Here is a 27,326-nt window from a genome sequence, read left to right as displayed (position 1 = left end):
TTTGTGTATTAAACAAAGTTTGTGTACATTGAGCCACCAGAAAACATAGGTTTCACTATCTCACTCTCACTCAAAAAATTCCGTATTTCAGAATATTCCGTATTTCGGAATATTTGGATATGGGATACTCAACCTGTATACGTCTTCACATCCATGAGCACCTGACAATTATCACAGCCAAACAAGCACTATTACTAAAGTGTATTTGTTTGGTACCATACTGAGCAAAATCACTTTGTGCGAATTGTAGATATCTGGGCTTTATTACTTCTATTTACAGTAAAATACATTTCAACATACCCATGGCACTGCTTATTCCACGCATACTGTACATACATACACAGGAATATCACAGTAAATAAAAATGCTTAAGTCCATAGCATTTACAACATGTTGTCTATAATACAAACATAAATGGAACACAGTACTATGTACAACTTGCCCCAGCCTATAACACAATGACTTAGAGATACAGCAGTTTAAGGCGCTACCCCTTGTTATCTTGTTTTGTAACAATGAATAATGGATTCTCTACAATAATCTGTCTAATGGTTCATGTATTTTGTATACTATTAAAAGTTTTCAGTATACATTTTTTTTATTTCATTCATTTAAGGTGTGCCTGCTGAATTTTTACTGTACAATTTTTTTTATTCCCATAGTAAACGCAACATGCCTACAGTATATGGGACACTGAACAAAAGTTACAGTATTTATAATTCCCCTTAGGCAGCATTAGTATAAAGAACTATAATTAAGCCAACGTTCTATATTGTAAGACACTTCTGAACATAACTTTTGTAATATATATACAGTATATAAAAGCATATACAAGAATTAAGGATTTTAAAAGACGTGTTTGATTAGTTTGAACAGCAACAATTCTTACAGAAATGCTGTTCAATTACACCTGAGGATTGGAAAAAATAACAATGCCACCAGTTTAACAAAATAACAAGAAATAAAACAAAAAAACAAACAAACGCTGTGTAGTCTTTCTTACAAGCGTATCCTGCCAGTAAAGGAATTGTTTTCAGGCCAGCAACATAGTACACCACATGGAAATGTAATACTGGTCCTTGTGACAAAGGGGTCAAGGGTCACCTTACTACACTGTTTAGACAAGTAGCTTGCTAGCTATCAGTACTCTCATCATCCTCATCTTCCACATCGTCGTCGTCGTCCCGATTCTTCTCAACTTCAGAAGTATCAGATGATTCATGGAGGACCACATATTCCCTGCTGCTGAAACCAAATTTCAGTACATCTTTTTCTTTCAGCTCATAGTACTTTTGTGGTTCAATTCGTTGGTTGTTTAGATACGTGCCATTACCAGACCCAAGGTCAATGATATAAGGTCTGACTCGCCTACCCAGTGTCCCATTGGGACGGGTAAATGGAACCATCCTAAAAAAAAAGCAAAACAAAATACATAAATACAAAAGGGCTTCTGCTAGTCAATACATTAGCCATATGAAACTGGGTTTCTTAACCCACTTAAAAATCATATTGCTTAAGTTTTCTTTATGGTTTCCTTATGACGTACTTAAGAAATTATTAATATTAATATTGTCTTTCTAGGTATGTATTTCTGTTTTCAGAATTCTATTCCATGAATACAACGGTTTCCTAATACTAAGAACAGCTGAGGCAATGAAATAAAACCTCAAACTACTCTGCCTTCTGATAGAAAAACACGTCTGAAAAGCACATAAAAAGATGAAGGAATGTATGAGCCAATGAATTGGTATCTAATGGTGCAAAAAGAGACGAAGCAAGCAGAATCTAATTTTTACTAAACCTGTGTACATTATACAAATTTTACAGCAATTGCTGACTAAAAGTGGTCATGATGCTATGTATAAAAGTTGCAGTGATTTACAGAATGAAAGCAATAAACATCCAATAATATGGTACATGATTTAAACCAAATTTCCCAATTGCAGATAGGTAAAAGACCAATTAGTTATGCAAGAAAGTTAGGAAAGCCTTTCATAGCATTAAATTCCAAACATTGGGGCAGATGTATTAACCTGGAGAAGGCATAAGGAAGTGATAAAGCAGTGAAATGCACCAGCCAATCAGCTCCAATACGTAAATTGACAGACAGGAGCTGACTGGCTGGTTTGTTTGTCACTTTGCACTTACCACTTCCTTATGCCGTCTCCAGGCTTAACACACCTGCCACAGTGACTGTTTGGACATACAAAAAAAGTAAAACAATATAGTTCACCAAGTAATATATTACTGTAACAGTGAAAAAAAAAAAACACAACAACAACAACAACAACAACAACAACAACAACTAAACTATATATATATATATATATATATATATATATATATATATACACACACACACACAAACACTAGTGTGTGTGTGTGTGTATATATTATACATATATATATATATATATATATCAATAACTTACCAACAGGCTCAAAGCTTTGACTGTTCCCAAGATGCACAGCGCCGCCTCCTCTATAACCCCGCCTCCCAGCACAGGAGCTCAGTTTCGTTAACCAGTCCAATGCAGTAGCAGGTACCAGAGACGACAATCGTTAGTAACCACAAACACCACACACTCACTACAGGAGAGGGTGTTAGCGGCTAATGCCATACCAACCCAAAGAAGCCAAGTGCGTCAGGGTGGGCGCCTTGTGGAGTCCAGTCTACATGGCAGATAGATTTAACAATGGTAAGTTCTTACCATAAATCTTGTTTTCTGCTGCGGGGTACACTGGGCTCCACAAGGATTAACATCGGGGATGTCCTAAAGCAGTTCCTTATGGGAGGGGATGCACTGCAGTGGGCACAAGAACCCGGCGTCCAAAGGAGGCATCCTGGGAGGCAGAAGTATCGAAGGCATAGAACCTTATGAACGTGTTCACTGAGGACCACGTAGCCGCCTTGCACAATTGTTCAAGGGTCGCACCACGGCGGGCCGCCCAAGAAGGTCCAACAGACTGAGTAGAATGGGCTTTGATGCTAGCAGGAGCTGGCAGACCAGTCTGTACATAAGCATGTGCAATCACCATTCTAATCCATCTGGCCAACGTCTGCTTGTTAGCAGGCCAGCCACGTTTGTGAAATCCAAACAGCACAAAGAGAGAATCACACTTCCTAACGGAGGGAGTTCTCTTCACAGAGATATGGAGAGCCCGTACCACATCCAAAGACCGCTCTTTGGAAGACAACTCAGGAGAACTAAAGGCCGGAACCACAATCTCCTGATTAAGGTGGAAGGAAGACCCCACCTTGGGTAGATAACCCGGACGTGTTCTAAAAACCGTCCGTCACAGTGAAAAATCAGATAGGGGGACTTACAGGATAAGGCACCCAAGTCCAAGACCCTTCTAGCTGACACGATAGCCAGCAAAAACAAAACCTTAAGGGAAAGCCACTTAAGGTCTGCAGATGCAAGAGGTTCAAACGGAGACTCTTGCAAGGCCTCCAGAACCACCAACAGATCCCAAGGGGCCACGGGTGGTACATAAGGAGGCTGAATCCGCAACACACCCTGAGTGAAAGTATGAACATCCGGTAGGGTAGCAATCTTTCTCTGAATCCAAACCAACAAGGTAGAAATGTGAACCTTGAGGGAGGCCCTGTTGTAGGAAGGCCAACAGTTTGACCGTACTAAACTTGAAAATGTCATGATTATGAGACCCGCACCAAAGTAAAGTAAGAATTCCAAACCCTATGGTAAATACGAGCAGAAGCCGGCTTACGGGCCTTCAACATAGTTTGAATGACCGCCTCAGAAAAACCCTTGGCCCTCAGGACAGAAGCTTCAAGAGCCACGCCGTCAAAACCAGACAGGCCAAGTCCTGGTAAACACAAGGGCCCTGAACGAGGAGGGCTAGTTGTTGTGAAAGTAGAAGGGGATGATCTAGCGAGAGGCACTGTAGATCGGAGAACCAGTGCCGTCTGGGCCACGCTGAAGCGATCAGAAGTAGGACTTCTCCTTTTTGCTTGCAATTCCTTATTACTCTGGGCAGGAGTGACACCGGAGCGAACACGTACGGCAGCCGAAAATTCCATGGAATTTTCAGAGCGTCCATGAACGCTGTTTGCGGATCCCTTGTCCTTGCTCCGAAGACCAGAACCTTGTGATTGTGTTGAGACGCCATCAGGTCCACATCTGGAAGGCCCTACTTGTCGACGAGAAGTTGAAAGACCTTCGGCGTGTACGTCCTGACGACTGAGTAAAGTCCGCTTCCCAGTTGAGGACCCCCGGAATGAACACTGTGGATATGGCCGGCAGATGGTTCCGCCTTGATGACTGATTGTACGCCACCATGGTGGTGTTGTCCGATTGTACTTAAACAGGTCTGTTCTGTATCAAATGCTGGGCCAGGTTCAGTGCATTGAACACCGCCCGCAGTTCCAGAATGTTTAATCGGGAGTAGAGACAACTCCTCGGTCCACCGACCCTGAAGGGAGTGTTGTTCCAACACCGCGCCCCAACCTCTCAGACTGGCATCAGTCGTCAGCAGGACCCAGTTGGATATCCAGAAGGTACAATCCCTTCTCAATCGATGGTCCTGAAGCCACCAGCTCAGTGACAGGCGGACCTCCGGAGACAAGGAGATCATTTTGAGATCTGATCCGGTGAGGCAGACCGTCCCACTTAGCAAGAATTAACTTCTGCAGAGGGAGAGAATGGAATTGAGCAAACTCCACCATGTCGAAAGCCGACACCATGAGACCTAGCACTGGCATTGCCGAATGTATCGACACTTGCAGACAAGATAGGAAGCATCGAATCCTGTCCTGAAGCTTCAGGACTTTCTCCTGAGACAAGAACAACCGCTGGTTGCGAGTGTCCAATAACACTCCCAGGTGCACTATGCTTCGAGCGGGAACCAGGGAAGATTTCTTCCAGTTGACAAGCCACCCGTGGGCTTTCATGAACTGGACAGTCAGATCTAGATGATGCAGGAGAATTTCTGGGAAATTTGCCAGGATCAACAAATCGTCCAGGTACGGCAGGATCCTGCCCCCTTGACGGCGGAGTACAGCCGTCATTACCGCCATTACTTTGGTGAAAACCCGCGGAGCCGTTGTCAAACCAAAAGGTAACGCCCGATATTGGTAATGAAGGTTGCCCACCGCAAACCTCAGGTACTGCTGTGACATTGCAATAGGAATATGCAGGTAGGCATCCTGTATGTCCAGGGAGACCATAGAGGTTCAAACGGAGACTCTTGCAAGGCTCCAAGGCCAGAACAATAGAGCGTAGAGTTTCCATACGAAACTTGGAGACCCTCACATACTTGTTCAAGGACTTTAGATTGAGAAAGGGCTGCGAGGACCAGTTCTGTTTCGGGACTAGAAACAGCGGTGAATAGTACCCCTTGCCTCTCTGAGCCAGAGGCACCTGTACTACCACTCCTGTGGTCAGGAAAGATTGTACTATTGAATGAAGAGTGTTTGCCTTCACCGGGTCCAAAGGGACATCTGTTAGTCAAAATCGATGAGGGGGACATTTCTTGAAGGATATGGCGTAACCTTGAGTGACGACTTCCCTTACCCAGGCATCTGAAGTGGTCTTCAACCATTCCTGGGCAAAACCTAGAAGCCGATCCCCCAGGGGGAGGCCCGCCCCGTCATGCGGCAGGTTTGTCAGTTTTTGAAGCAGGCTGACGGGCAGCCCAGGTTCGCTTTGGTCTGGGGCTTGGCAGGTTTGGAAGTACGAGCTTGTTGCGGGTACGCCTGACCTTTTGCTTTTCCTGGAGGACGAAAGGGCTGAGAGAAAGTACTTTTAGCCTTCTGTGCAGACAAGCTGTTTTAGCAGAGGCCAGGTCAGCCACAATCTTATTGAGGACTTCTCCAAAAAGAATGTCTCCCTTAAAAAGGAAGCACCTCCAGGGTTTTCTTAGAATCCATATCCACCGACCAGGATCTCAACCAAAGGATACGTCGCGCCAAGATGGACGTAGTGGCAGCCTTGGCCGCCAGCACCCCGGCATCGGAAGCCGCCTCCTTAAGGTAAAGAGAAGCCGTGGCAATATATGAGAGACATTGTCTGGCATGATCAGAAGCATTGGAAGGTAGCTCCGTCTCCAGCTCCTGAGCCCATGCTTCAACAGCTTCAGCAGCCCATGTCGCTGCAATGGTTGGTCTATGCACAGCCCCAGTTAGGGTGTAAATCGCTTCCAAACAACCCTCCACATGTCTATCCGTCGGTTCCTTCAGAGAGGTGACTGTAGTCACCGGCAGAGCTGAGGAAACTACCATGCCTGCAACATGAGAATCTACAGGCGGAGGAGTTTCACAATTTTTACATAGCTCTGCAGAGAAAGGATAGCGAGCTAACAGTCTCTTATGCGGTGTGAATTTTGTTCCCGGATTTTCCCAGGATTCCTGATGTATGTCAGCCAGTTGTTGAGAATGAGGTAAAACTTGTTTAACCACCTTCTTACGTTTAAATCTGTCCGGATTCTTAGAGACAGCCGCAGGCTCAGGTTCATCAGAGACTTGAAGAATGAGCCGGATAGCCTCAATCACATCAAGGACATCCACCAGTGACTTCCCTTCCCCATCAGAGAGTCAGTGTCTGTGGGGTCAGTATATGCACCATCCTCCCCAGATGGTGTGTCCGGAACAGCGGTGGATTGTGAGGAAGTAGCGGCCCGTTTAGAAGACGTCAGTCTTAGGTGGACGAGAGTGAGACTTATTTTTAGTCAGCGTTCGGTTCAAGTGCTGTAACTGAGATGAGATTTGATCTGCCCATGGCAGATTGACTGCAGGGACCATAGGAGTAGCAAGCTGAGTGAAATACACGAGATAGAAGCCACGCAGCAGCTACATGCACACACACATATAGTTACAAATGTACAATGTAGAAGTTATACCAAACAATAAAACTGCACTGGACTAGCAATACAAAGTAATACTCAGTGTAGATTATACATACCAAACATCTTTCTACACCTCACTTGCTATATGCTATGATTTTAGGCTTCAGGTGCTATTACAGGTTGAGTATCCCTTATCCAAAATCCCACATTTTTGGGTCCCCTACTGAGATAATGACATATATTATATATTATGTGTATATAAAGATATATTATATAATATATATATATATATATATATATATATATATATATATATATATATATATATATATATATATGTATGTATATGTGTCACTATCTCAGTAGGGGAACCAAAAATGTGTGATGTAATATATTTGTGTCTCAATCAAGTAGACTACAGTCATTTTATATATACATAATTTTTATATTATTTACTCGTTATACTGAAATAATGTATTCAATTAGTTATGTTCCCATTTGTTTTTCCTGGTGCTATTAACCTTGTTAATTTGCTTGAAAAAGACAAAATAGTACCACTGTGCTAAATTATAGTCTTGTGCTTATAAAACACACACATACACACATTTTATATATATACAGGTTGAGTATCCCTTATCCAAAATGCTTGGGACCAGATGTATTTTGGATATCGGATTTTTCCGTATTTTGGAATAATTGCATACCATAATGAGATATCATGGTGATGGGACCTAAATCTAAGCACAGAATGCATTTATGTTTCATATACACCTTATACACAGCCTGAAGGTAATTCTACCCAATATTTTTAATAACTTTGTGCATTAAACATAGTGTGTGTACATTCACACAATTCATTTATGTTTCATATACACCTTATACACACAGCCTGAAGGTCATTTATTACAATATATTTAATTACTTTGTGTATTAAACAAAGTTTGTGTACATTGAGCCATAAGAAAACAAAGGTTTCACTATCTCACTCAAAAAATTCCGTATTTCGGAATATTTGGATATGGGATACTCAACCTGTATAACAAAACACAGTAAATACTGGATGTATATCACAGGGTTTTTGTACCACACAACCCTGACTGTATGCACTCTTTCTTAACAAACACTGTCCACTGACAGGTAGAATACTTAAGTGTCATGTGAAATGAAGCGCTGACGAGCAGGCGACTTTACAGAGGAGGATTTGCCCAAGCAGTCCCAGGAACAGCGCAGCTCCATCTAATGGCGGCTGAGAGGGAGTGAAATGCAGCTCCAGGGCGGGAACATTTACCCAAATGGCGCCCTGGCTGGCTTCCCCACCGGGCTGCAATGAAATGGGTTTTAACAGAGACAAAAACCCCACCTGTGCCCTGGAGGCTAGTGGAGCGGCTGCCCCTTAGTGTCCACGCCAGCACGCGCGGCCGCACCAGATCGCGATTACAGCGGGCCAAAGAGACCCCTTAACCTCCCCTTTGAACGCGACCACGCGATCCAGGAGACAGCCTCTGCTGTAGTTACCCGGCAACCAGGGCGCGGAAGTATACAGCGCCACTGGAGGAGTGATGGAGCTGCAGCAGGGGATGTCTGACTGACATCTAACACTGCTGCAGCCCTTGGAAGTCTTCAATATTCTTTAAAAGCTTCTCTCAGTGCTGCTGGAGCAGCCCCCCTGTTATGTGCCTGCTTACTGCATGGCACCAACTACAAAACTGAGCTCCTGTGCACAGGGCGATATAGGAGGCGGCGCTATGCATCTCGGGAAGGTCAAAGCTTTGAGCCTGTTGGTGCCACAGCCCCCCTGTTGTATGCCTGCTAACTGCATGGCACCAACTTACAAACTGAAAAAAAATAATAATAATAATATATAAATAATAATAAATAAATATATATATATATATATATATATATATATATATATATATTTTTTTTTTTTTTTTTATTTAAAAAAAAAGTGTTTTATTCATAAGAAGGGTCATTCCATGCCAGGTCACCCAGGAATGACACCCACCGATTCAAATTTTCATGAAAAACTTTGTACACTTGATACTACCACAGAGCTACTAAACCATGTCAAATTGTTCCGCTCTAGGCCTCATAGTTTTTGAGATATAGGGGGCCAAAGTTTTGAAAAATTGCTGGGAAAGGCCATTCCTGATGCTCCATTTTTTCTGAGGTGTATCTGTAAAAAAAAATTCACATCTCAGTGCCTGATCCACGTATAACTTTGAAATTTTGACCCTTTGTTAATTGAAATATGAAGATTCTGGAAAAAAAAATGTTTTAGCTATCTTGCTTAACTCCGAGAGTTCATTATACATTTCTTTATGTCATACTTTTTTTTTGCACCAAAAAAATTAAGAGTGGGTTCAATTAGCATTATCAACCTAAAGCAGATAAGTTATGTCCCTTTTTTGTTTAAGTTGAACCTTAAAATATACTTTAAATGGCTATGAAAGAAAAATAATGGGATTTTTCCTGCAAGGTCCACAAGTTATCCACAGGATAACATTGGGGATACTAGGGATAGCTACAGCGAATTGGCACCAAACGATCAAAGCTTTTGGTTGTGCACAGTGTATGCTGCAGCCTGTCCGGTTCCACTCCAGCCGCTTCCTCTGTGTGCAAGTTCTTACCGTGTCCACCAGCTGTGAGGACCGAGCGCCGTGACCTCCAGATCCGGCGAGTCCTCCCGGGACATCCTTGACCGTTGGGTCCAATACCGCTAAGTATCCATGCAGTGCCAGCTTGAAAAATACTAGCAATTTGGTGGAGAAATTTTCGTGACAGCCTGGTCTGGTAATTCCATCTTCTGCATTGTCTGTGTGGTCACACTTTACGGATACTTGAACTGATATAGAGCTCTAATCTAAATTATCATGAAACCATTCTATGTTCACTAATTACTTGCGCACCTGGAGGACACAATTACAGCCTAAAGGCAGTTAAGAGGAATCCTGGATTGCTAATTAAGCTTTGGCCGGCAAAACCATCTGATATCTTTTGTTGTGGTTTACAATTGGAATTTGTCTTTGAACTTTTAAATAGAGTTATGTGCACTTTTATGAGCGTATTGAAGTGTCAGCTTATATAGATACTCAATTGAGTTTTTATTATGCTATATGTGTTTATAAACTGATTTTAAATCTACTAATTGAATTTTAAACCAGCGCTCCTTATCTTTGCTTCTAGTTTACCAAAGATATATATATTTATCTTATCTTGACATCCAGTTGTCTTATAGGAGCTGCGATTGGAAGCTATATATTACATGTATTGACAAAAGAAAAAAAATCATTTTTTTCGTGTTTATACAGGTAGTTGTATCTGTTCTTGTGCGCCTGATAAACTATTCAGATACACTCAAGTAACGTTGAGTGTATATTGAAAAGTAAAACTATATTTGTTAAAGCTTTCGGCCTCCCAGAATGCAACGGGCCCATCCCTATATCTCCGTCTCCTGGCTCAGGCAAAACTATGAGGCATAGAGCAGAAAAATTTGACATGGGTTACTAGCTCTGTGGTAATATCAAGTGTACAAAGTATCATGAAAATCTGAGTTGGTGGGTGTCATGCCTGGATGAACTGGCACGGAATGGCCCAAAATGTACTCAGCAACCCCTGACGTTTCAAAAATCATTGAATTTTTTTCTCACCGGTACTGTAGAACAGCATGTTGTTTGGAGCAAGATGGATGATCTATGGGTATATCAGCTATATGTCTTTGCCGGCCTAGGAGGTAGGCACTTTGCCTATGAATGTACATGACAGGGAGAGCCTCATCATTCTTGAAAGGATACAGACGCCAACGTCTCTTTGGCATGCGTGCTTCTGCTGGCTCACTGTACTTGATTACGACCCCCCTGAAAGTGTTTGTGTCTTCAAGCAATGCCCCAGAAAGTTCAAAGTTGGGCTTCTCTTTATTAACTTGCCCATTGTTATCCGTATTATCAGACTCTGGGTTTTCAGTCTCTGTTTCCTGCTCTTCTCTCTGGCGTCTTTCCCTCCTCCTGTCATTGTGGAATTCTCTTTCTGCTCTCTGCTCTCTTAAATGTGATTCTTCCCGATCTCTCTCTCTGTGCCTTGAGTGGCTGTTGTGGCCTCTGTTATCATCTTCTCTCTGTCTGTTCCTTCTGTGATCATCTTCCCATTTCTCCCTGGGCTGCCTGTCCTCATGTGTTCTGTTAGAGTGCTCTTTTTCCTTAGGAGACATTGAAATCCCAATAAATGAGCGGGACCTCAACATTAATATACATTAAAATAATCAGGTAACTTGTTATCTAAGCCCTCTTTTCGACACATTTCACTCGCAGCTCTCCCCTACTCAGCGACCATCTTTACCCGCTTTTTCTCCTGCTGATAAAGGCTCATCTCCATCTATGGCCACCAGCCCCTAGTAGTACGATGATCACTCCCTCACTACTTACATCTTAGCTGTATTATGCTTGAGAATTGTGGTGCTCTGTTACCTGTACTCTATTTCTGTTATTTATTTACTGTAATGCTATGTTTTGTCTCCCTGTACTGTCCTTTGTACGGCGCTGCGATACACTTGTGGCGCCTTATAAAATAACAACAACAACAACAACAACAACAGAATCCCTGGAATGACAGGTATAAGTCATCCACTCAACTAATACCTGTGTTCCATGCAACTCCATCCTCAACACCATAGAGTTATGGAGGGGAAAACTATGCTCTTCTAGTCACTGCACCATTCAGCACCCCCTCATTTTTCCTAGAAATAAAAATCCATAATTTCTCTACCCCACCACATGCATTTCGCACACCACTTCCCTGTCAATAGCAGCAGCAGTAAGGTTAACCTAATGACAAATGGAATTAATAATAATTATAATACCAAAGTTGTTTTTTATATATATTTTTTGCCAGTGTTGAAAAGAGGAGCACATCTTTTGTTAAGATTTATAATACCAAAGTTTCACAGAGGCAATGTAATCACTACATTATTGTGTTAAACAGAACATTACATGTCTACTTTATTTTTTGATAAACATTAACAAATGCAACATTAGCTTTTCAGTGATAGCTGAATAAAACAAGCCAAAAAAAAATAGGAATTTAATACCTACCAATAATTCCTTTTCTCGTAGTCCGTAGTGGATACTGGGGAATTAGATATTACCATGAGGGGAATTACAGATCTGGTCCACTGGACCCTGGCACTTTAAGAAATGAATAGTGTGTGCTGGCTCCTTCCCTCTATGCCCCTCCTAGCAGACCCAGTCTAGGAAACTGTGCCCGAGGAGACAGACATACTTTGAGAGAAGGATATAAACACATAAAGCGGTGAGGTAACGAACCAACACACAATAACAAAAATAGCAGAGCTAACCATAACAGAGGAAAGCAATGCTTACTATAGAAGGATAGCAACGCTAACCAAACAGGTAAAACAACAGCAAACCCAACCAAGAACACCAGATAAGCAGGAAAATGAAGCACAGAGGTCGGCGCCCAGTATCCACTACGGACTACGAGAAAGGGAATTACCTGTAGGTATTAAATTCCTATTTTCTCTAACGTCCTAGTGAATACTGGGGAATTAGATATTACCATGGGGACCTACCAAAGCTTCCAGAACGGGTGGGAGAGTGATGAGACCCCTGCAAACCACCTGACCAAACTGAAGGACATCTTTGGCCAAGGTGTTGAACCTGTAGAACTTAACAAACGTGTTCACACCAGACCAAGTTGCTGCACGGCACAACCGTAAGGCCGAGACGCCCCGGGCAGCCGCACAGGAAGAACCCCCGGACCTTGTGGAGTGGGCCTGAATTGAACTTGGCAGCGGGAGAGCAGCTGAAGTATAGGCTTGTTGGATAGTCAATTTGAGCCAACGAGCAATTGACTGCTTGGAGGCAGGACAACCAATCTTCATAGCATCATAAAGGATGAAAAGCGAGTCAGACTTCCTGTGACCTTTGATGTAAATTCTCAAAGCCCTCACAACGTCCAGGGACGTTGGAGCAACAGAAGTGTTGGCTATCGCAGGAACCAACAATAGGTTGTTTCACATGAAAGTCCGAGACCACTTTCGGCAAAAACTGCAGGCGAGTTCTGAGCTCTGCACTATCCTCATGGAACACAAAGTATGGGCTCTTACATGACAAGGACCCCAATTCCAACACTCGCCGAGCTGAAAGCAAGGCCAGTAACATAACAATTTTCCACGTTAGGTATTTTAAGTCAACCCTTTGTAAGGGTTCAAACCAATCTGATTGGAGAAAGGTCAATACCACATTGAGGCCCCATGGAGCAGTGGGAGGAAAAAAATAGGGATTTTTGTTTACTTACCGTAAAATCTCTTTCTCCGAGTCCATCTGGGGACGCTGCGCCGTTACTTGTGGGTTAGAGGTGTGTGGTAGTGGAGTTTGGCACAGAATCTATCAAAAAAGCTGCCTCCTCCCCCTTCTAACCCCTCCCATCTCCTTCCTGCTCAGCCATCACTCAGTTAACGTTTAGCCAAGCCAAAGGAGATAGACCCGAACAAAAAAACAACCAAATAAACCAGACAAAACTACGGAAGGGATCGCAGCGTCCCCCAGATGGACTCAGAGAAAGAGATTTTACAGTAAGTAAACAAAAATCCCTATTTCTCTGTCATCCACCTGGGGGACGCTGCGCCATTACTTGTGGGATTTCCCAAAGCAAGCTAATGAGAGGATAGAGACGTTGACGGCATAGCAGTCTGTAAAATATGACGCCCAACAGAGGCAGTCTCCAAACCAAAAGTATGAAAACGGTAAAACTTTGTGAAAGTATGGACTGACGACCAGGTCGCCGCCCTGCACAGCTGTTCAATAGATGCACCACCGCGAACAGCCCAAGATGCTCCAACTGCTCTAGTCGAATGAGCCCTAATTGAGTCAGGAACCGAAACATTTGACGACACGTAAGCCTGTCTGATGGCCGAAGTTACCCAACGGGCCACAGTGTTCTTGGAAGCCGACCAACCTCGTTTGGGAGCATCAATCAATACCAACAAGGTATACGTACGACGGAAAGACTCCGTGCGAGACAAATAAATACGTAAGGCCCGGACAACATCCAGGAGGGCCAAATAGGAATTCTCCCCAGGAGAAGACGACTGAGTAAAAGCTGGAAGGACAATGTCCTGATTTAAATGAAATGCTGAAACAACCTTTGGAAGGAAAGAAGGCTTAGTCCGCAGAACCACCCGTTTCTCATGAAACACTAACAAGGGTGGCCTGCAAGAAAGAGCCGCCAACTCAGACACTCGTCTAGCGGAAGCAATAGCCAAAAGAAAAACAACTTTTTGCGTTAGATAACGTAGTTCCACAGATTCCAAAGGCTCAAATGGAGATTTTTGAAGGGCCGTAAGGACCAAGTTTAAATCCCAGGGAGGAACAAAAGGTGGTTGAATTCGAAGTACTCCCTGAAGGAATGTTTGAACCTCTGGAATGATCACTAGTTTCTTTTGAAAAAGAACCGACAAAGCTGAAACCTGACCCTTCAGTGAAGAAAGCCTCAGGCCCTTATCGAGACCCTCCTGAAGGAAAGAGAGCAGGCGAGGAACCAAGCAATGTAAATACGCCATACCCTATGGTAAATGCCGGAAGTCACTGGCTTCCTAGCCCGAATCATCGTCTGTACAACAGAATGCGAAAGACCTTTTGCTTTTAAAATCTTGGATTCAAGAACCAAGCCGTCAAAGCCAGCCGACTTTAATCTGGGTGGCGACAAGGCCCTTGAAGAAGATCTGGTCGCAGGGGGAGACGAAAGGGGTCTCCGACGACCATGCTGCGCAGAAGAGTGTACCACTGTCGGCGCGGCCAATCTGGAGCCACCAGAATTATTGCAAGACCTTCTCGCCGAATGCGTTGAAGTAGACGTGGAAGCAGTGGAATCGGCGGAAACACGTAACCCAGTTGAAACTGCCACGGAGCTGTTAGAGCATCGATTAGAAATGCTTGAGGATCCTGAGTCCGCGAGCCGCAGTGAGGAAGTTTCTTGTTGAGTCGAGACGCCATTAGGTGTACGTCGGGCAGTCCCCAGCGGTCCACTAGAGAGAGAGAAACACTTCCTGGTGAAGTTCCCATTCTCCCGGATGAATCGTGACACGACTCAAAAAATCTGCTTCCCAGTTCTCGACTCCTGGAATGTGAATTGCGGATATTACGGGAACCCAACGTTCCGCCCACGTGAGAATCTGAGCGACTTCTCTCATTGCGGACCAGCTGCGAGTTCCTCACGGTTTGTTGATGTAAGCCACTGCCGTGGCATTGTCGGACTGCACACGAACCGGATGACCCTGTACCATGGTTTGAATCTGAAGGAGTGCGTACCGGATCGCCCTCAATTCCAGAATGTTGATCTGTAACTTTGACTCCTGACTGGTCCAGCGCTCCTGGAAGTGATGAGTCTGGAACACTGCTCCCCAACCGCTGAGACTTGCGTCCGTGGTGACCATCAACCAAGACCAAACCGTGAACGGTGCTCCTTTTCTCAAATTGTGACTGTGAAGCCACCAGTGAAGCGACTGACGAGTCTTTACCGACAAGCGGATCAACTGCAATTCGAGACGTGGATCCGGCCGAGCCCAACAGCTGAGAATCTGAGCCTGAAGAGGTCGGGCATGAAATCTGGCGTATGGGACTGCCTCGAAGGAGGACACCATCTTGCCCAACACCTGCATGCATCTGAGGACCGACACTACCGGTAAGTGTAACAGGGTCCGGATTCTGGACTGCAGATCCTGAATCTTGTCCGTAGGAAGAAACACCTTCTGGCTGTTGGTATCGAATAAAAGTCCCAGAAAAAACATTTTCTGGGAAGGAAGGAAGTAAAGACTACTTTGGAAAGTTGATTATCCACCCGAACGACTGCAGTGTCTGTCGTTAGACGCAGGTTCTGAGTGAGAATTTCCGCTGACGGGGCCACGACCAACAGATCGTCCAAGTATGGAGTGATGTTGACCCCTTGACAACGGAGAACCGCGACAACATGACCCATGACCTTTGTAAAAAACCGAGGAGCCGTAGAGAGACCAAAGGGAAGAGCCTGAAACTGAAAATGCCACGGCCCGACTGCAAATCTCAGAAGAGGTTGATGACCTATCCAAATCGAGACATGTAAGTAGGCGTCTTTTGTGTCTATTGAAGCCAAATATTCCCCTGGCTCCATGGCGGCGATAATTGAACGAATGGATTCCATCTTGAATTTTTGGGTTGAGAGATACGGGTTGAGGGCTATTAGATACAGAATGGGTCGGAACGAACCATCCGATTTTGACCACGAGAAAAAGACCCGAGTGAAAACCCCGACCCCTCTGAGGAGAGGGAACCGGAAGGATTACTCCATTTTGTAAGAGGGTTGCTGTTGCCTGAAGAAGAGCTTGACGTCTGGAGGGATCGTCTGGGAGAGGTGTGATGAATAGCCGGAATGGGGCTGTCTCTTCGAGATCCAACATATATCCTCTGGATATGACCCCCATTACCCACCGATCTGGTTTCGACAGGAGCCACATTTCCCTGAACTGAAGTAACCGAGCCCCAACCTTCATCGATTTCTCCAGAAGACCTGAAGCGTCATGCATCAGGCTTGTCGGCAGGCTTACTGGCCGGTCTGCGAGTAGCTTGAGATCCTCGACATCTGAATGCCCCTCTTCGTGGAAATCTGGAGAAAGCACGAAAGGACTGGAAACTACCTCTGCCCTGCGTACGAAAGGACCAAAACCTTGTAGGTTTCGGTTTGTGAGGAGCAGATGGAAGAAAGGGGCTCTTTCCTCCAGTAGTATCCGAAATAGTCTTCTTTAACTCCGACCCAAAAAGAAACTCCCCTTCAAAAGGAACTGCCGTCAAGGTCTGCATTGAGTCCGAATCAGCATTCCAAACCCTAAGCCAAAGAGACCGTCTTGCTGATACTGTCAAGGCAGAAACCAGAGACTGTAGCACAACAGAATCTAACAAGGCCTCACCTACATAAGTAAGCGCCTCCGAAATCTGTTCTGCTAATTGAATGGCTTCCGACGGATCGTCCGACTACATTCCAGATACGACCTGTGCTAGCCACGGCCTTAAGGACCCAGGCACCCGCCAGAACTGGACGGAGAGAGACACCTGATAAAGAAAACATAGATTTTAGTAATGCTTCTATTTTCCTATCGGTAGGGTCTTTTAAGGTCACGGACTGTACCGAAGGAATAACCGTAGCTTTTGCCAAATGTGAAATAGGAGCGTCTACTAATTTTGTATCTTCCTCCGTAAAAGGATATAGAAATTTTAATTTCTTAGGAGCCTGGAAACGAGAATCCGGTTTAAGCCAGGGTTCTTTTAAAATATCCGCAAAGTGAGAGTAAGAAGGGAAGGCAATAATCTGTCTCTTCTGTCGTTTGAAGAAGGGAGAGGAAGTCTCCGCCACTGCTGTATCCTGAATATTAAGAGTCTGACGAATGGCTTCTATTAGTAATCTAACACCTGAACTAGTAGATAGCTCCTCATCTTCCCAAGCCGAAACTTCGTCCCATTCAGGATCTTCCTCTAATGGAGATGTCAGAGAATCCAACTCCTCTCCCGGAAACGCTATAGCGGGTAACGGCTGTGGTCGTTTAGTAGCAGCGGAACTGTTGGCAGAATTAACAAACTTATTTAAAGAATGGGTTAAATCAGTAAGACACTTGCCCATATTTTGGGCCCACAGAGGCTCCACCTGAGTTTGAGCAGATTCAGCCTCCGACCTAGACTGACGCAAATCTGAAATGGCATCGACCATGTTCTTGACCCATGGGGGCATAGACTGATCTGTGGAACTTCCCTGCTGATCCGCCACTGATGCACCAGAGCACGAAGTACAGAGGGTACCTGCGTCAGCACTACCCTTAGCCAGCTTTGAGCCACACTGTGAACAGGAAAAATAAACTACTGAGGCCGTTTTGCCCTTTGTAGCCTTGTCCGGTTTACTGGCCATTCTTTATTCTAATTATGTTTAATATATAAAGGCAGTAAACATGTACTATAAATCCCTAAACAAGTGACCTAGCAGTTATCTCTAGTGTCCCCAAGAAGACTAACTGCTATCTCCCACTAGGGCTAGCCCACCATATACTTGCAGTTAGATGTGACTGTAATAAAACAAACCTTTCCCTGGAAACTAGCGCTCCGTGTGTGCTTGCACAGCGTCCCCCAGTCTGCAGCCGGATAAGATGGCGCCCCGGAGTCTTCAGGAAGCTGCCGAACAGTGCTCGCAGAGCAGGGCGGGAAGCCGTCCCTGTACAGCTGACATAACCGCCGCGGCTATTCACTGAGTAATTTCGGAAACCGGAAGTTCGGGCCTCCGCGCGCCGCTACACACAGCGGCTGTCGCGGCAGCTCTGTGCTGGCTCCAGGGAGTGTATAACACTCTCCCGGACCTTCCGCAAGTCCCCTCCTGATCAGTCACTCTCACTGCGGGGGGGGAGGGGGAAGGTGTCCGATTCGACGGGTGGCTGGCCGGCTGACAGGCTGGGGGGGTGGGTGTGAGTGAAGCCATAGAATGAGAAGAATCAACAGAGGGGACAGCCCAATACTGTCAGTGACAGATTGTGGCTGTCCTGTACCTTATTCCTGCCGTCCTGAATTGAATAAAGGCCCCAGTGACCAAAGTGTGGTGACCTCCAGCAGCAGCTCAGAGTGGGATGCTAAACCCACTCCAGTAGTACCCGTCACCTGTAAACAGGGACTAGGTACACCTGAGAATAAACTTTAAAAAAAAAAATCTAAGGAGAAAGAAAAAAACTGTGTCTGTACTCCACAGGCACAAAACTAAAACTGAGTGATGGCTGAGCAGGAAGGAGATGGGAGGAGTTAGAGGGGGGAGGAGGCAGCTTTTTTGATAGATTCTGTGCCAAACTCCACTACCACACACCTCTAACCCACAAGTAACGGCGCAGCGTCCCCCAGATGGATGACAGAGAAAAGGGTGCTTGAATGTGCAACACTCCCTTTAAAAAGGTCTGTACTTCAGGAAGTACCGCCAGTTGTTTCTTGAAGAACAAAGACGGCAGTTTTCAACTTTTTCAGGTCAGAAGATGTTCCGACCTATTCAGTCCCCAGCTTTTTTTTTATTCGACAAGTCAGGCAATTCGACTAGTCGAACAGTACATGAATCGGCGGTATAGCTGCCGATTCACGTGCTTCTGAGGGAAACTTTATTAAGGTTGAATTGAGATGGGCATTGAATAGCCCTTATCGGATCCATTCTGACAAATGCATGTCGGAATGGATCCAACCTCAATTGAATATACCCCATAGAGCCGAAATCTGAACCTTGATGGAGCCTAACTGTAGGTCCTTATCCACTCCTGCTTGCAGGAACAGAAGAAAATGGCAGAGACGAAATTCCACAGGAGGACTTTTTCTACATTCACACCAAGAAACATTTCTTCTAAATCCGGTGGTAATGTTTTGAGGAAACCGCCTTACAGGCCTGAACCATAGTGGCAACCACCTTGGAGGGAAGACCTTTCCTGGTTAAAATCTCCCTCTCAACTTCCAAGCCATCAAACGTAGCTGCTGTAAGTCTGGATAGACGAACGGTCCTTGTTGAAGAAGATCCTTGAGAAGAGGCAGAGGCCAGGGATCCTCCAACAACAGGGTCAGGAGGTCCGCATACCAGGCCCGTCGAGGCCAATCCGGAGAAGTGAGGATTACCTGGACTCTTTCCTTTTTGAGTCATTTGAGAACTCTTGGAATCAGAGGAATTGGAGGAAACAGGTAAACGAACTGGTAAGTCCATGGCGACGTCAGAGCATCCACCGCCACCACCCGCGGGTCCCTCGTTCTGGAGCAGTAACGACGGAGTTTCTTGTTGAGATGAGAAGCCATCAGATCTATCTGTGAACAACCCCACCGGCGAACAAGTTGTTGAAACAACTGAAGGTGGAGGCCCCATTTACCCGGATGGAGGTCATGCCTGCTTAGGAAGTCCGCTTCCCCGTTGTCCACTCCTGGAATGTGCACTGCGGAGATGGCCTTTGCATTGGCTTCCGCCCAGAGGAGTATTCTAGACACCTCTCGTATTGCGGCCCTGCTTCTGGTTCCTCCCTATCGGTTAATGTACGCTACTGCCGTGGCATTGTCCGACTGTACCTGGATGGCCTGATTCTGAAGAAGAGATGAGGCCTGTATTAGAGCATTGTAAATTGCCCTGAGTTCCAGGATGTTGATTGGAAGAGCAAATTCCTGAAAGGACCACGTCCCGTGGAACTGCGTTCCTCGAGTCACAGTCCCCCCCCAGAGGCTGGCATCTGTTGTCAACAGCGTCCATGACTGGGTGTTGAAACGCCGACCCTCCACCAGATGGGGAACTTGTTGCCACCATAGCAGGGATATCCATGCTTTCGGTGATAGGGTTATATGCTGATGCATGTACAGGTGAGATCCAGACCATTTGTCCAACAAATACAGTAGAAACGGTCGCATATGGAACCTGCCATACTGTATCGCCTCGTAGGAGGCCACCATCTTGCCCAGCAAGCGGATGCAAAGGTGAATTGAGACCCTGCAAGGTTTCAGCACCGTCCATTCCGGCTTCGAAACCACAGAGACTCGAGTACAAACCCTTTGTGTGCAGCTGAGGCAGCACTGGAAAAGTAAGTCCTGTAGAAAGCAGTTTTTTCACTGCCTGCTGTAAGTAAACCCTGGCTTCCTGTGAAGCTGGTAAGCCTGACCTGAAGAATCTCAGAGGAGGGAGTTCCTGGAATTCCAGCCAGTATCCTTTAGATATGAGGTCCCTCATCCAATGATCCCAGCAGGACTTTGCCTATATGTGGGTGAAGTGTTCAAGGCGAGCACCTACCTGAAAGTCACCTTGCTGCTGGGGCCAACCGTCACGCGGATGGCTTCGTGGAAGAAGATCCTGAATCCTGGTTCGCAGGTCCAGCAGCTGCTGGTTTATGGGACTTATAACAAGTTCATCTAGCAGCATTGGAGGCACCTCTGGCTTTGCCTATGAATCTGGCCACCCAAAAGGACTGCAGGGAGGGTCCATGATAGGGACGCCTAGCAGGAGGTGGGGCAGATGGCAGATATAAATTGATTTAAGAGTAGTTTCAATTTTGCGATCAGCTGGGTCTTTAAGGGAAACAGCCCCTGGTACATGTAAAACAATCTTACACGACAACATGGACACAGAAGTATCCACAGTTTCCCAGACTTTCCTATCCTCTGTAGGGAAAGAGAATTCATTTAATACCCTTTTGGGGTAATACATTTCTTAATAAAGAGAAGAGAGAAAAAGAAAAAGAGACCCTTGTTGGGAGCACATTTCTTGTCAGGATTTATCCATGCTGCCTTAGCCTGGGAATCTAATTCCTTAGAAACCAGGAAGGTAGCAAAGGACTTTGGTTTCACATTAAAAAACAGTTCCTCAGTGCGTTCTTCTACTCATCATGGATATTAAGTATCTCTCTAATGGCATAAATGAGAGCCTCAACACCCGGGGACAAGAAATTCTTGTCCACCTCAGCCTCTCCTTCATCAAACTCTGGTATTTCAGAGTCAGATTACAATAATTGTGGGAGTGCGTTTGTGAGAGACCAACAGGGAAGCCTGGGGTAGCCTGCCTGTGGTCTTCAGCAGTAACTATAAACGTGTCTATAGTTTGTTTCAGGGTCTGTCTTTCATGCTTAGCTGTGTCTAACTCTGAATTAATATTGGAAATCATAGCCTTAAATGATTCCATCCACTCATGTTCCTGCACATTACTAACTTGTGAAAGAATTGAGCATTGGGTACACATAAGAGACCCCTGTGAGGAAGGTGTAAACCTAGCCTTGCATAAAGAGCACACAGACTTATTTGCAGACATGCTTGAGTAGAAATTACACAGATTAGTATGAAAGCACAGTGCAGTATTCGTGAGATATGCACACTTAACCCAGACTACCCTGAATGGAGTGACAAAAAGATATGGGAACCAGCACACTACATCACAGACTGAGCAGCGCTCTGCTGGGTGTCCTTAATGTGTAATTTTGTACACAGCGATATAATCGCTGTTTATGAGCTTCCCCCCTCACTATAACCCCCGGGTAACAGTGGTGATTCAGTGCGTCTCAGAGGAGCTGTCCCTGCGTGCAGCCTGTATCAGCAGCAGCAGGAAATGGCGTCGTTTTACCTCTGTTCCCGCTATCCTGGCTATCTCCAGAAGTGTGAATACGAGTGCCTGCAACCCCCATTCAGCATGTTGCCAGTCTGGGTATCCAGTGGGCAACATGGCCCGGAGCCAGGTGAACACTGTCCCTTCATGCCGCCATCGTCACCAGGGACTTCGGCAACTGTTATGGGGTAGCGGTATGCTGCCGGCGTGGGCTCACAATCTGGGAGTGTGAGAAACATCACCTCAGGAGCTCAGTGTCCTGTCTGCTGGGATTACGAACCATTAACTCTAAGGAAGTTGGTTCGGTTACCCCCTTAAGTCCCACGACGCAGGCAGACTGGTTGCCAACCAGTGCTGCCTGAAAATAAACTAAAATAAATCTCTGAAGAAAACTCTGGAGAGCAACAGAATTCACCCGGCTCCTTGGGCACATTTTCTAAACTGAGTCTGCTAGGAGGGACATAGAGGGGAGGAGCCAGCACACACTATTAATTTCTTAAAATAAAGTGCCAGGCTCCAGTGAACCCGATCTATACCCCCATGGTAATATCTAATTCCCCAGTATCCACTAGATCGTTAGAGAAAAAATGGTTACTAAATTTTAGATTAATAAACATTACCTGCTTTATTTTTACAGGAAAGCGCTCTGGGCTTCTGCTTTCATTTCTATGTCTTTTGCTTCGTTTGACAGATGACTTTTGTTTTCCTGGTGACCTACAATTAAACAAAAGGCTTATTATATTAAAGTATAGTAGAGAACTAAATAAAAAAAAAATACTAGTTACATTATCAAAATATTAAGTTACAGTAAAATTATAAAAATACAATTCCATGTGCAATTGCAAGAGATAAGTATATAAAAAGTTACAGATCTAAAATAAAATTTTACTTACCGGTAAATCTATTTCTCGTAGTCTGTAGTGGATGCTGGGGACTCCGTAAGGACCATCGGGAATAGACGGGCTCCACAGGAGACAGGGCACTTTAAGAAAGAATTTGGATACTGGTGTGCTCTGGCTCCTCCCTCTATGTCCCTCCTCCAGACCTCAGTTAGAGAAACTGTGCCCGGAAGAGCTGACAGTACAAGGAAAGGATTTTGGAATCCAGGGCAAGACTCATACCAGTCACACCAATCACACCGTATAACTTGTGATAAACTTACCCAGTTAACAGTATGAACAACAACGGAGCATCAGATCAACCCTGATGCAATCATAACATAACCCTTATTTAAGCAATAACTATATACAAGTATTGCAGAAGAAGTCCGCACTTGGGACGGGCACCCAGCATCCACTACGGACTACGAGAAATAGATTTACCGGTAAGTAAAATCTTATTTTCTCTAACGTCCTAGTGGATGCTCGGGACTCCGTAAGGACCATGGGGATTATACCAAAGCTCCCAAACGGGCAGGAGAGTGCGGATGACTCTGCAGCACCGAATGAGCAAACACAAGGTCCTCCTCAGCCAGGGTATCAAACTTGTAGAACTTGCAAAAGTGTTCGAACCGGACCAAGTTGCCGCTCGGCAAAGCTGTAATGCCGAGACCCCTCGGGCAGCCGCCCAAGAAGAGCCCACCTTCCTTGTGGAGTGGGCTTTTACTGATTTTGGAAACTGCAATCCAGCCGCAGAATGAGCTTGCTGAATCGTGTTACAGATCCAGCGAGCAATAGTTTGCTTTGAAGCAGGAGCACCCAGCTTGTTGGGTGCATACAGGATAAACAGCGACTCAGTTTTCCTGACTCTAGCCGTTCTGGCTACATAAACCTTCAAAGCCCTGACCACATCTAGTAACTCGGAATCCTCCAAGTCACGAGTAGCCACAGGCACCACAATAGGTTGGTTCATATGAAAGGATGAAACCACTTTTAGCAGAAATTGTGGACGGGTCCGCAGTTCTGCCCTGTCCATATGGAAAACCAGATAGGGGCTTTTATGTGACAAAGCCGCTAATTCTGACACACGCCTAGCCGAAGCCAAGGCTAATAGCATGACCACCTTCCACGTGAGAAATTTTAACTCCACGGTTTTGAGTGGCTCAAACCAGTGTGACTTCAGGAGACTCAACACCACGTTAAGATCCCAAGGTGCCACTGGAGGCACAAAAGGAGGCTGAATATGCAGCACTCCCTTTACAAACGTCTGGACTTCAGGAAGAGAAGCCAGTTCTTTTTGAAAGAAAATGGATAGGGCCGAAATCTGGACCTTAATGGAACCCAATTTTAGGCCCAAAGTCACTCCCGACTGTAGGAAGCGAAGGAACCGGCCCAGCTGGAATTCCTCCGTAGGGGCCTTCCTGGCCTCACACCAAGCAACATATTTTCGCCATATACGGTGATAATGTTTAACCGTCACGTCCTTCCTAGCCTTTATCAGCGTAGGAATAACCTCATCCGGAATGCCTTTTTCTGCTAGGATCCGGCGTTCAACCGCCATGCCGTCAAACGCAGCAGCGGTAAGTCTTGGAACAGACAGGGCCCCTTTTGCAACAGGTCCTGTCTTAGAGGCAGAGGCCAAGGGTCCTCTGTGAGCATTTCTTGCAGCTCTGGATACCAAGTCCTTCTTGGCCAATCCGGAACAATGAGTATTGTTCTCACTCCTCTTTTTCTTATGATTCTCAGCACCTTGGGTATGAGAGGAAGGGGAGGAAATACATAAACCGACTGGAACACCCACGGTGTCACTAGTGCGTCTACAGCTATCGCCTGAGGGTCTCTTGACCTGGCGCAATACCTCTGTAGCTTTTTGTTGAGGCGGGATGCCATCATGTCCACCTGTGGCAGTTCCCACCGACTTACAATCTGCGCGAAGACTTCTTGATGAAGTCCCCACTCTCCCGGGTGGAGGTCGTGCCTGCAGAGTAAGTCTGCTTCCCAGTTGTCCACTCCCGGAATGAACACTGCTGACAGTGCTTTTACGTGATTCTCCGCCCAGCGAAGAATTCTGGCGGCTTCCGCCATCGCCACCCTGCTCCTTGTGCCGCCTTGGCGGTTTACATGAGCCACTGCGGTGATGTTGTCTGACTGAATCAGTACCGATTGGTCGCGAAGCAGGGTCTCCGCTTGACTTAGGGCGTTGTATATAGCCCTTAGTTCCAGGATATTGATGTGAAGGCAAGTCTCCTGACTTGACCACAGACCTTGAAAATTTCTTCCCTGTGTGACTGCCCCCCACCCTCGGAGGCTTGCATCTGTGGTCACCAGGACCCAGTCCTGAATGCCGAATCTGCGGCCCTCGAGAAGGTGAGCACTCTGCAGCCACCACAGAAGAGACACCCTGTCCCTGGGGGATAGGGTGATCAGCCGATGCATCTGAAGATGTGTTCCGGACCACTTGTCCAACAGATCCCATTGAAAGGTCCTCGCATGGAACCTGCCGAAGGGAATGGCCTCGTATGATGCCACTATCTTTCCCAGGACTCGCGTGCAGTGATGCACCGACACCTGTTTTGGTTTTAAGAGGTCTCTGACCAGTGTCATGAGTTCCTGAGCCTTCTCCGTCGGGAGAAAAACCTTCTTCTGGTCTGTGTCCAGAATCATGCCCAGGAAGGGCAGACGCGTCGTAGGAATCAGCTGCGACTTTGGAATATTCAGAATCCAGCCGTGCTGTTGTAACACTTCCCAAGAGCGTGCTACGCTGATCAGCAACTGCTCTCTGGACCTCGCCTTTATGAGGAGATCGTCCAAGTATGGGATAATTGTGACCCCTTGCTTTCGCAGGAGCACCATCATTTCCGCCATTACCTTGGTGAAAATTCTCGGTGCCGTGGAGAGACCAAACTGCAACGTCTGGAATTGGTAATGACAATCCTGTACCACAAATCTGAGGTACGCCTGATGAGGTGGATAAATGGGGACATGAAGGTATGCATCCTTTATGTCCAGAGACACCATAAAATCCCCCCCTTCCAGGCTTGCGATGACCGCTCTGAGCGATTCCATCTTGAACTTGAACCTTTTCAGGTATATGTTCAGGGATTTTAAATTCAATATGGGTCTGACCGAACCGTCCGGTTTCGGTACCACAAACATGGTCGAATAGTAACCCCTTCCCTGTTGAAGGAGGGGAACCTTTACCACCACCTGCTGAAGATACAATTTGTGAATTGCAGCTAACACTATTTTCCTCTCTAAGGGGGAAGCTGGCAGGGCCGATTTGAGGTAATGGTGAGGGGGCATCTCTTCAAATTCCAGCTTGTATCCCTGAGACACGATCTCTATAGCCCAGGGATCCACCTGGGAGTGAACCCACTTGTGGCTGAAATTTCGGAGACGCGCCCCCACCGGGCCTAGCTCCGCCTGTGGAGCCCCAGCGTCATGCGGTGGATTTAGTGGAAGCCGGGGAGGACTTCTGTTCCTGGGAACTAGCTGTATTGTGCAGGTTCTTTCCTCTACCCCTGCCTCTGGCAAGAAAGGACGCACCTCGGACTTTCTTGCCTTTTTGTGATCGAAAGGACTGCATTTGGTAATACGGTGCTTTCTTAGGTTGTGAGGGAACATATGGCAAAAAATTTGACTCTCCAGCCGTAGCTGTGGAGACCAGGTCTGAGAGACCGTCCCCAAACAACTCCTCACCCTTGTAAGGTAAAACCTCCATATGCCTTTTTGAGTCGGCATCGCCTGTCCATTGCAGAGTCCACAGGACCCATCTGGCAGAAATCGACATTGCATTTATTCTAGAGCCCAGTAGGCTAATGTCTCTTTGAGCATCCCTCATATATAGGACAGCATCTTTTATATGCCCCAGGGTTAGTAATATAGTATCCTTATCCAAGGTATCAAGTTCCTCAGATAAGGTATCTGTCCATGCTGCTACCGCACTAAACATCCAGGCCGACGCAATCGCCGGCCTTAGTAAGGTACCTGAATGAGTATAAATGGACTTCAGGATACCCTCCCGCTTTCTATCCGCAGCATCTTTTAGGGTGGCCGTATCCTGTGACGGCAGGGCTACCCTCTTGGATAAGCGTGTTAAAGCTTTGTCTACCCTAGGGGAGGATTCCCAGCGTAACCTGTCCGTTGGCGGGAAGGGATACGCCATAAGCATCCGTTTGGAAATCTGCAGTTTTCTATCTGGAGATTCTCAAGCCTTTTCACATAACTCATTTAACTCATGTGAAGGGGGAAAGGTCACCTCTTGCCGTTTTCCCCATACATATAAACCCTCTTGTCAGGGACTGGGGTTTCCTCTGCGATGGGCAACACATCTTTCATTGCTAAAATCATGTAACGGATGGCTTTAGCCATTTTAGGCTGTAACTTTGCATCATCACCATCGACACTGGAGTCGGAATCCGTGTCGATATCTGTGTCAACAATTTGGGATAGTGGGCGCTTCTGAGACCCTGACGGCCTCTGCGACATAGGATCAGGCATGGGCTGAGACCCCGGCTGTCCCAAGGC

General features: G+C 45.9%; 1 protein-coding gene across 2 annotated transcripts in view; it reads right to left on the bottom strand.

The window, feature by feature from the left end:
* Positions 1-244: 244 nt before the first annotated feature.
* The window catches only part of SNIP1 (Smad nuclear interacting protein 1), a 35,022-nt gene continuing 7,940 nt past the window's right edge, over positions 245-27,326 (bottom strand). For both annotated transcript variants that reach the window (XM_063954349.1, XM_063954348.1), the window contains exons 2-4: positions 22,542-22,635; positions 10,458-11,002; positions 245-1,407 (exon numbers count right to left, since the gene is read on the bottom strand). In XM_063954349.1, the coding sequence (XP_063810419.1) occupies positions 1,134-1,407; positions 10,458-11,002; positions 22,542-22,635 (913 nt within the window). In that variant the 3' untranslated portion in view covers positions 245-1,133. The remainder of the gene's footprint in view (positions 1,408-10,457; positions 11,003-22,541; positions 22,636-27,326) is intronic.

This window comes from Pseudophryne corroboree, chromosome 2 (assembly GCF_028390025.1).
Source record: "Pseudophryne corroboree isolate aPseCor3 chromosome 2, aPseCor3.hap2, whole genome shotgun sequence".
Lineage (NCBI taxonomy): Eukaryota > Metazoa > Chordata > Amphibia > Anura > Myobatrachidae > Pseudophryne > Pseudophryne corroboree.
This window is presented reverse-complemented; position numbering and strand designations above follow the sequence as displayed.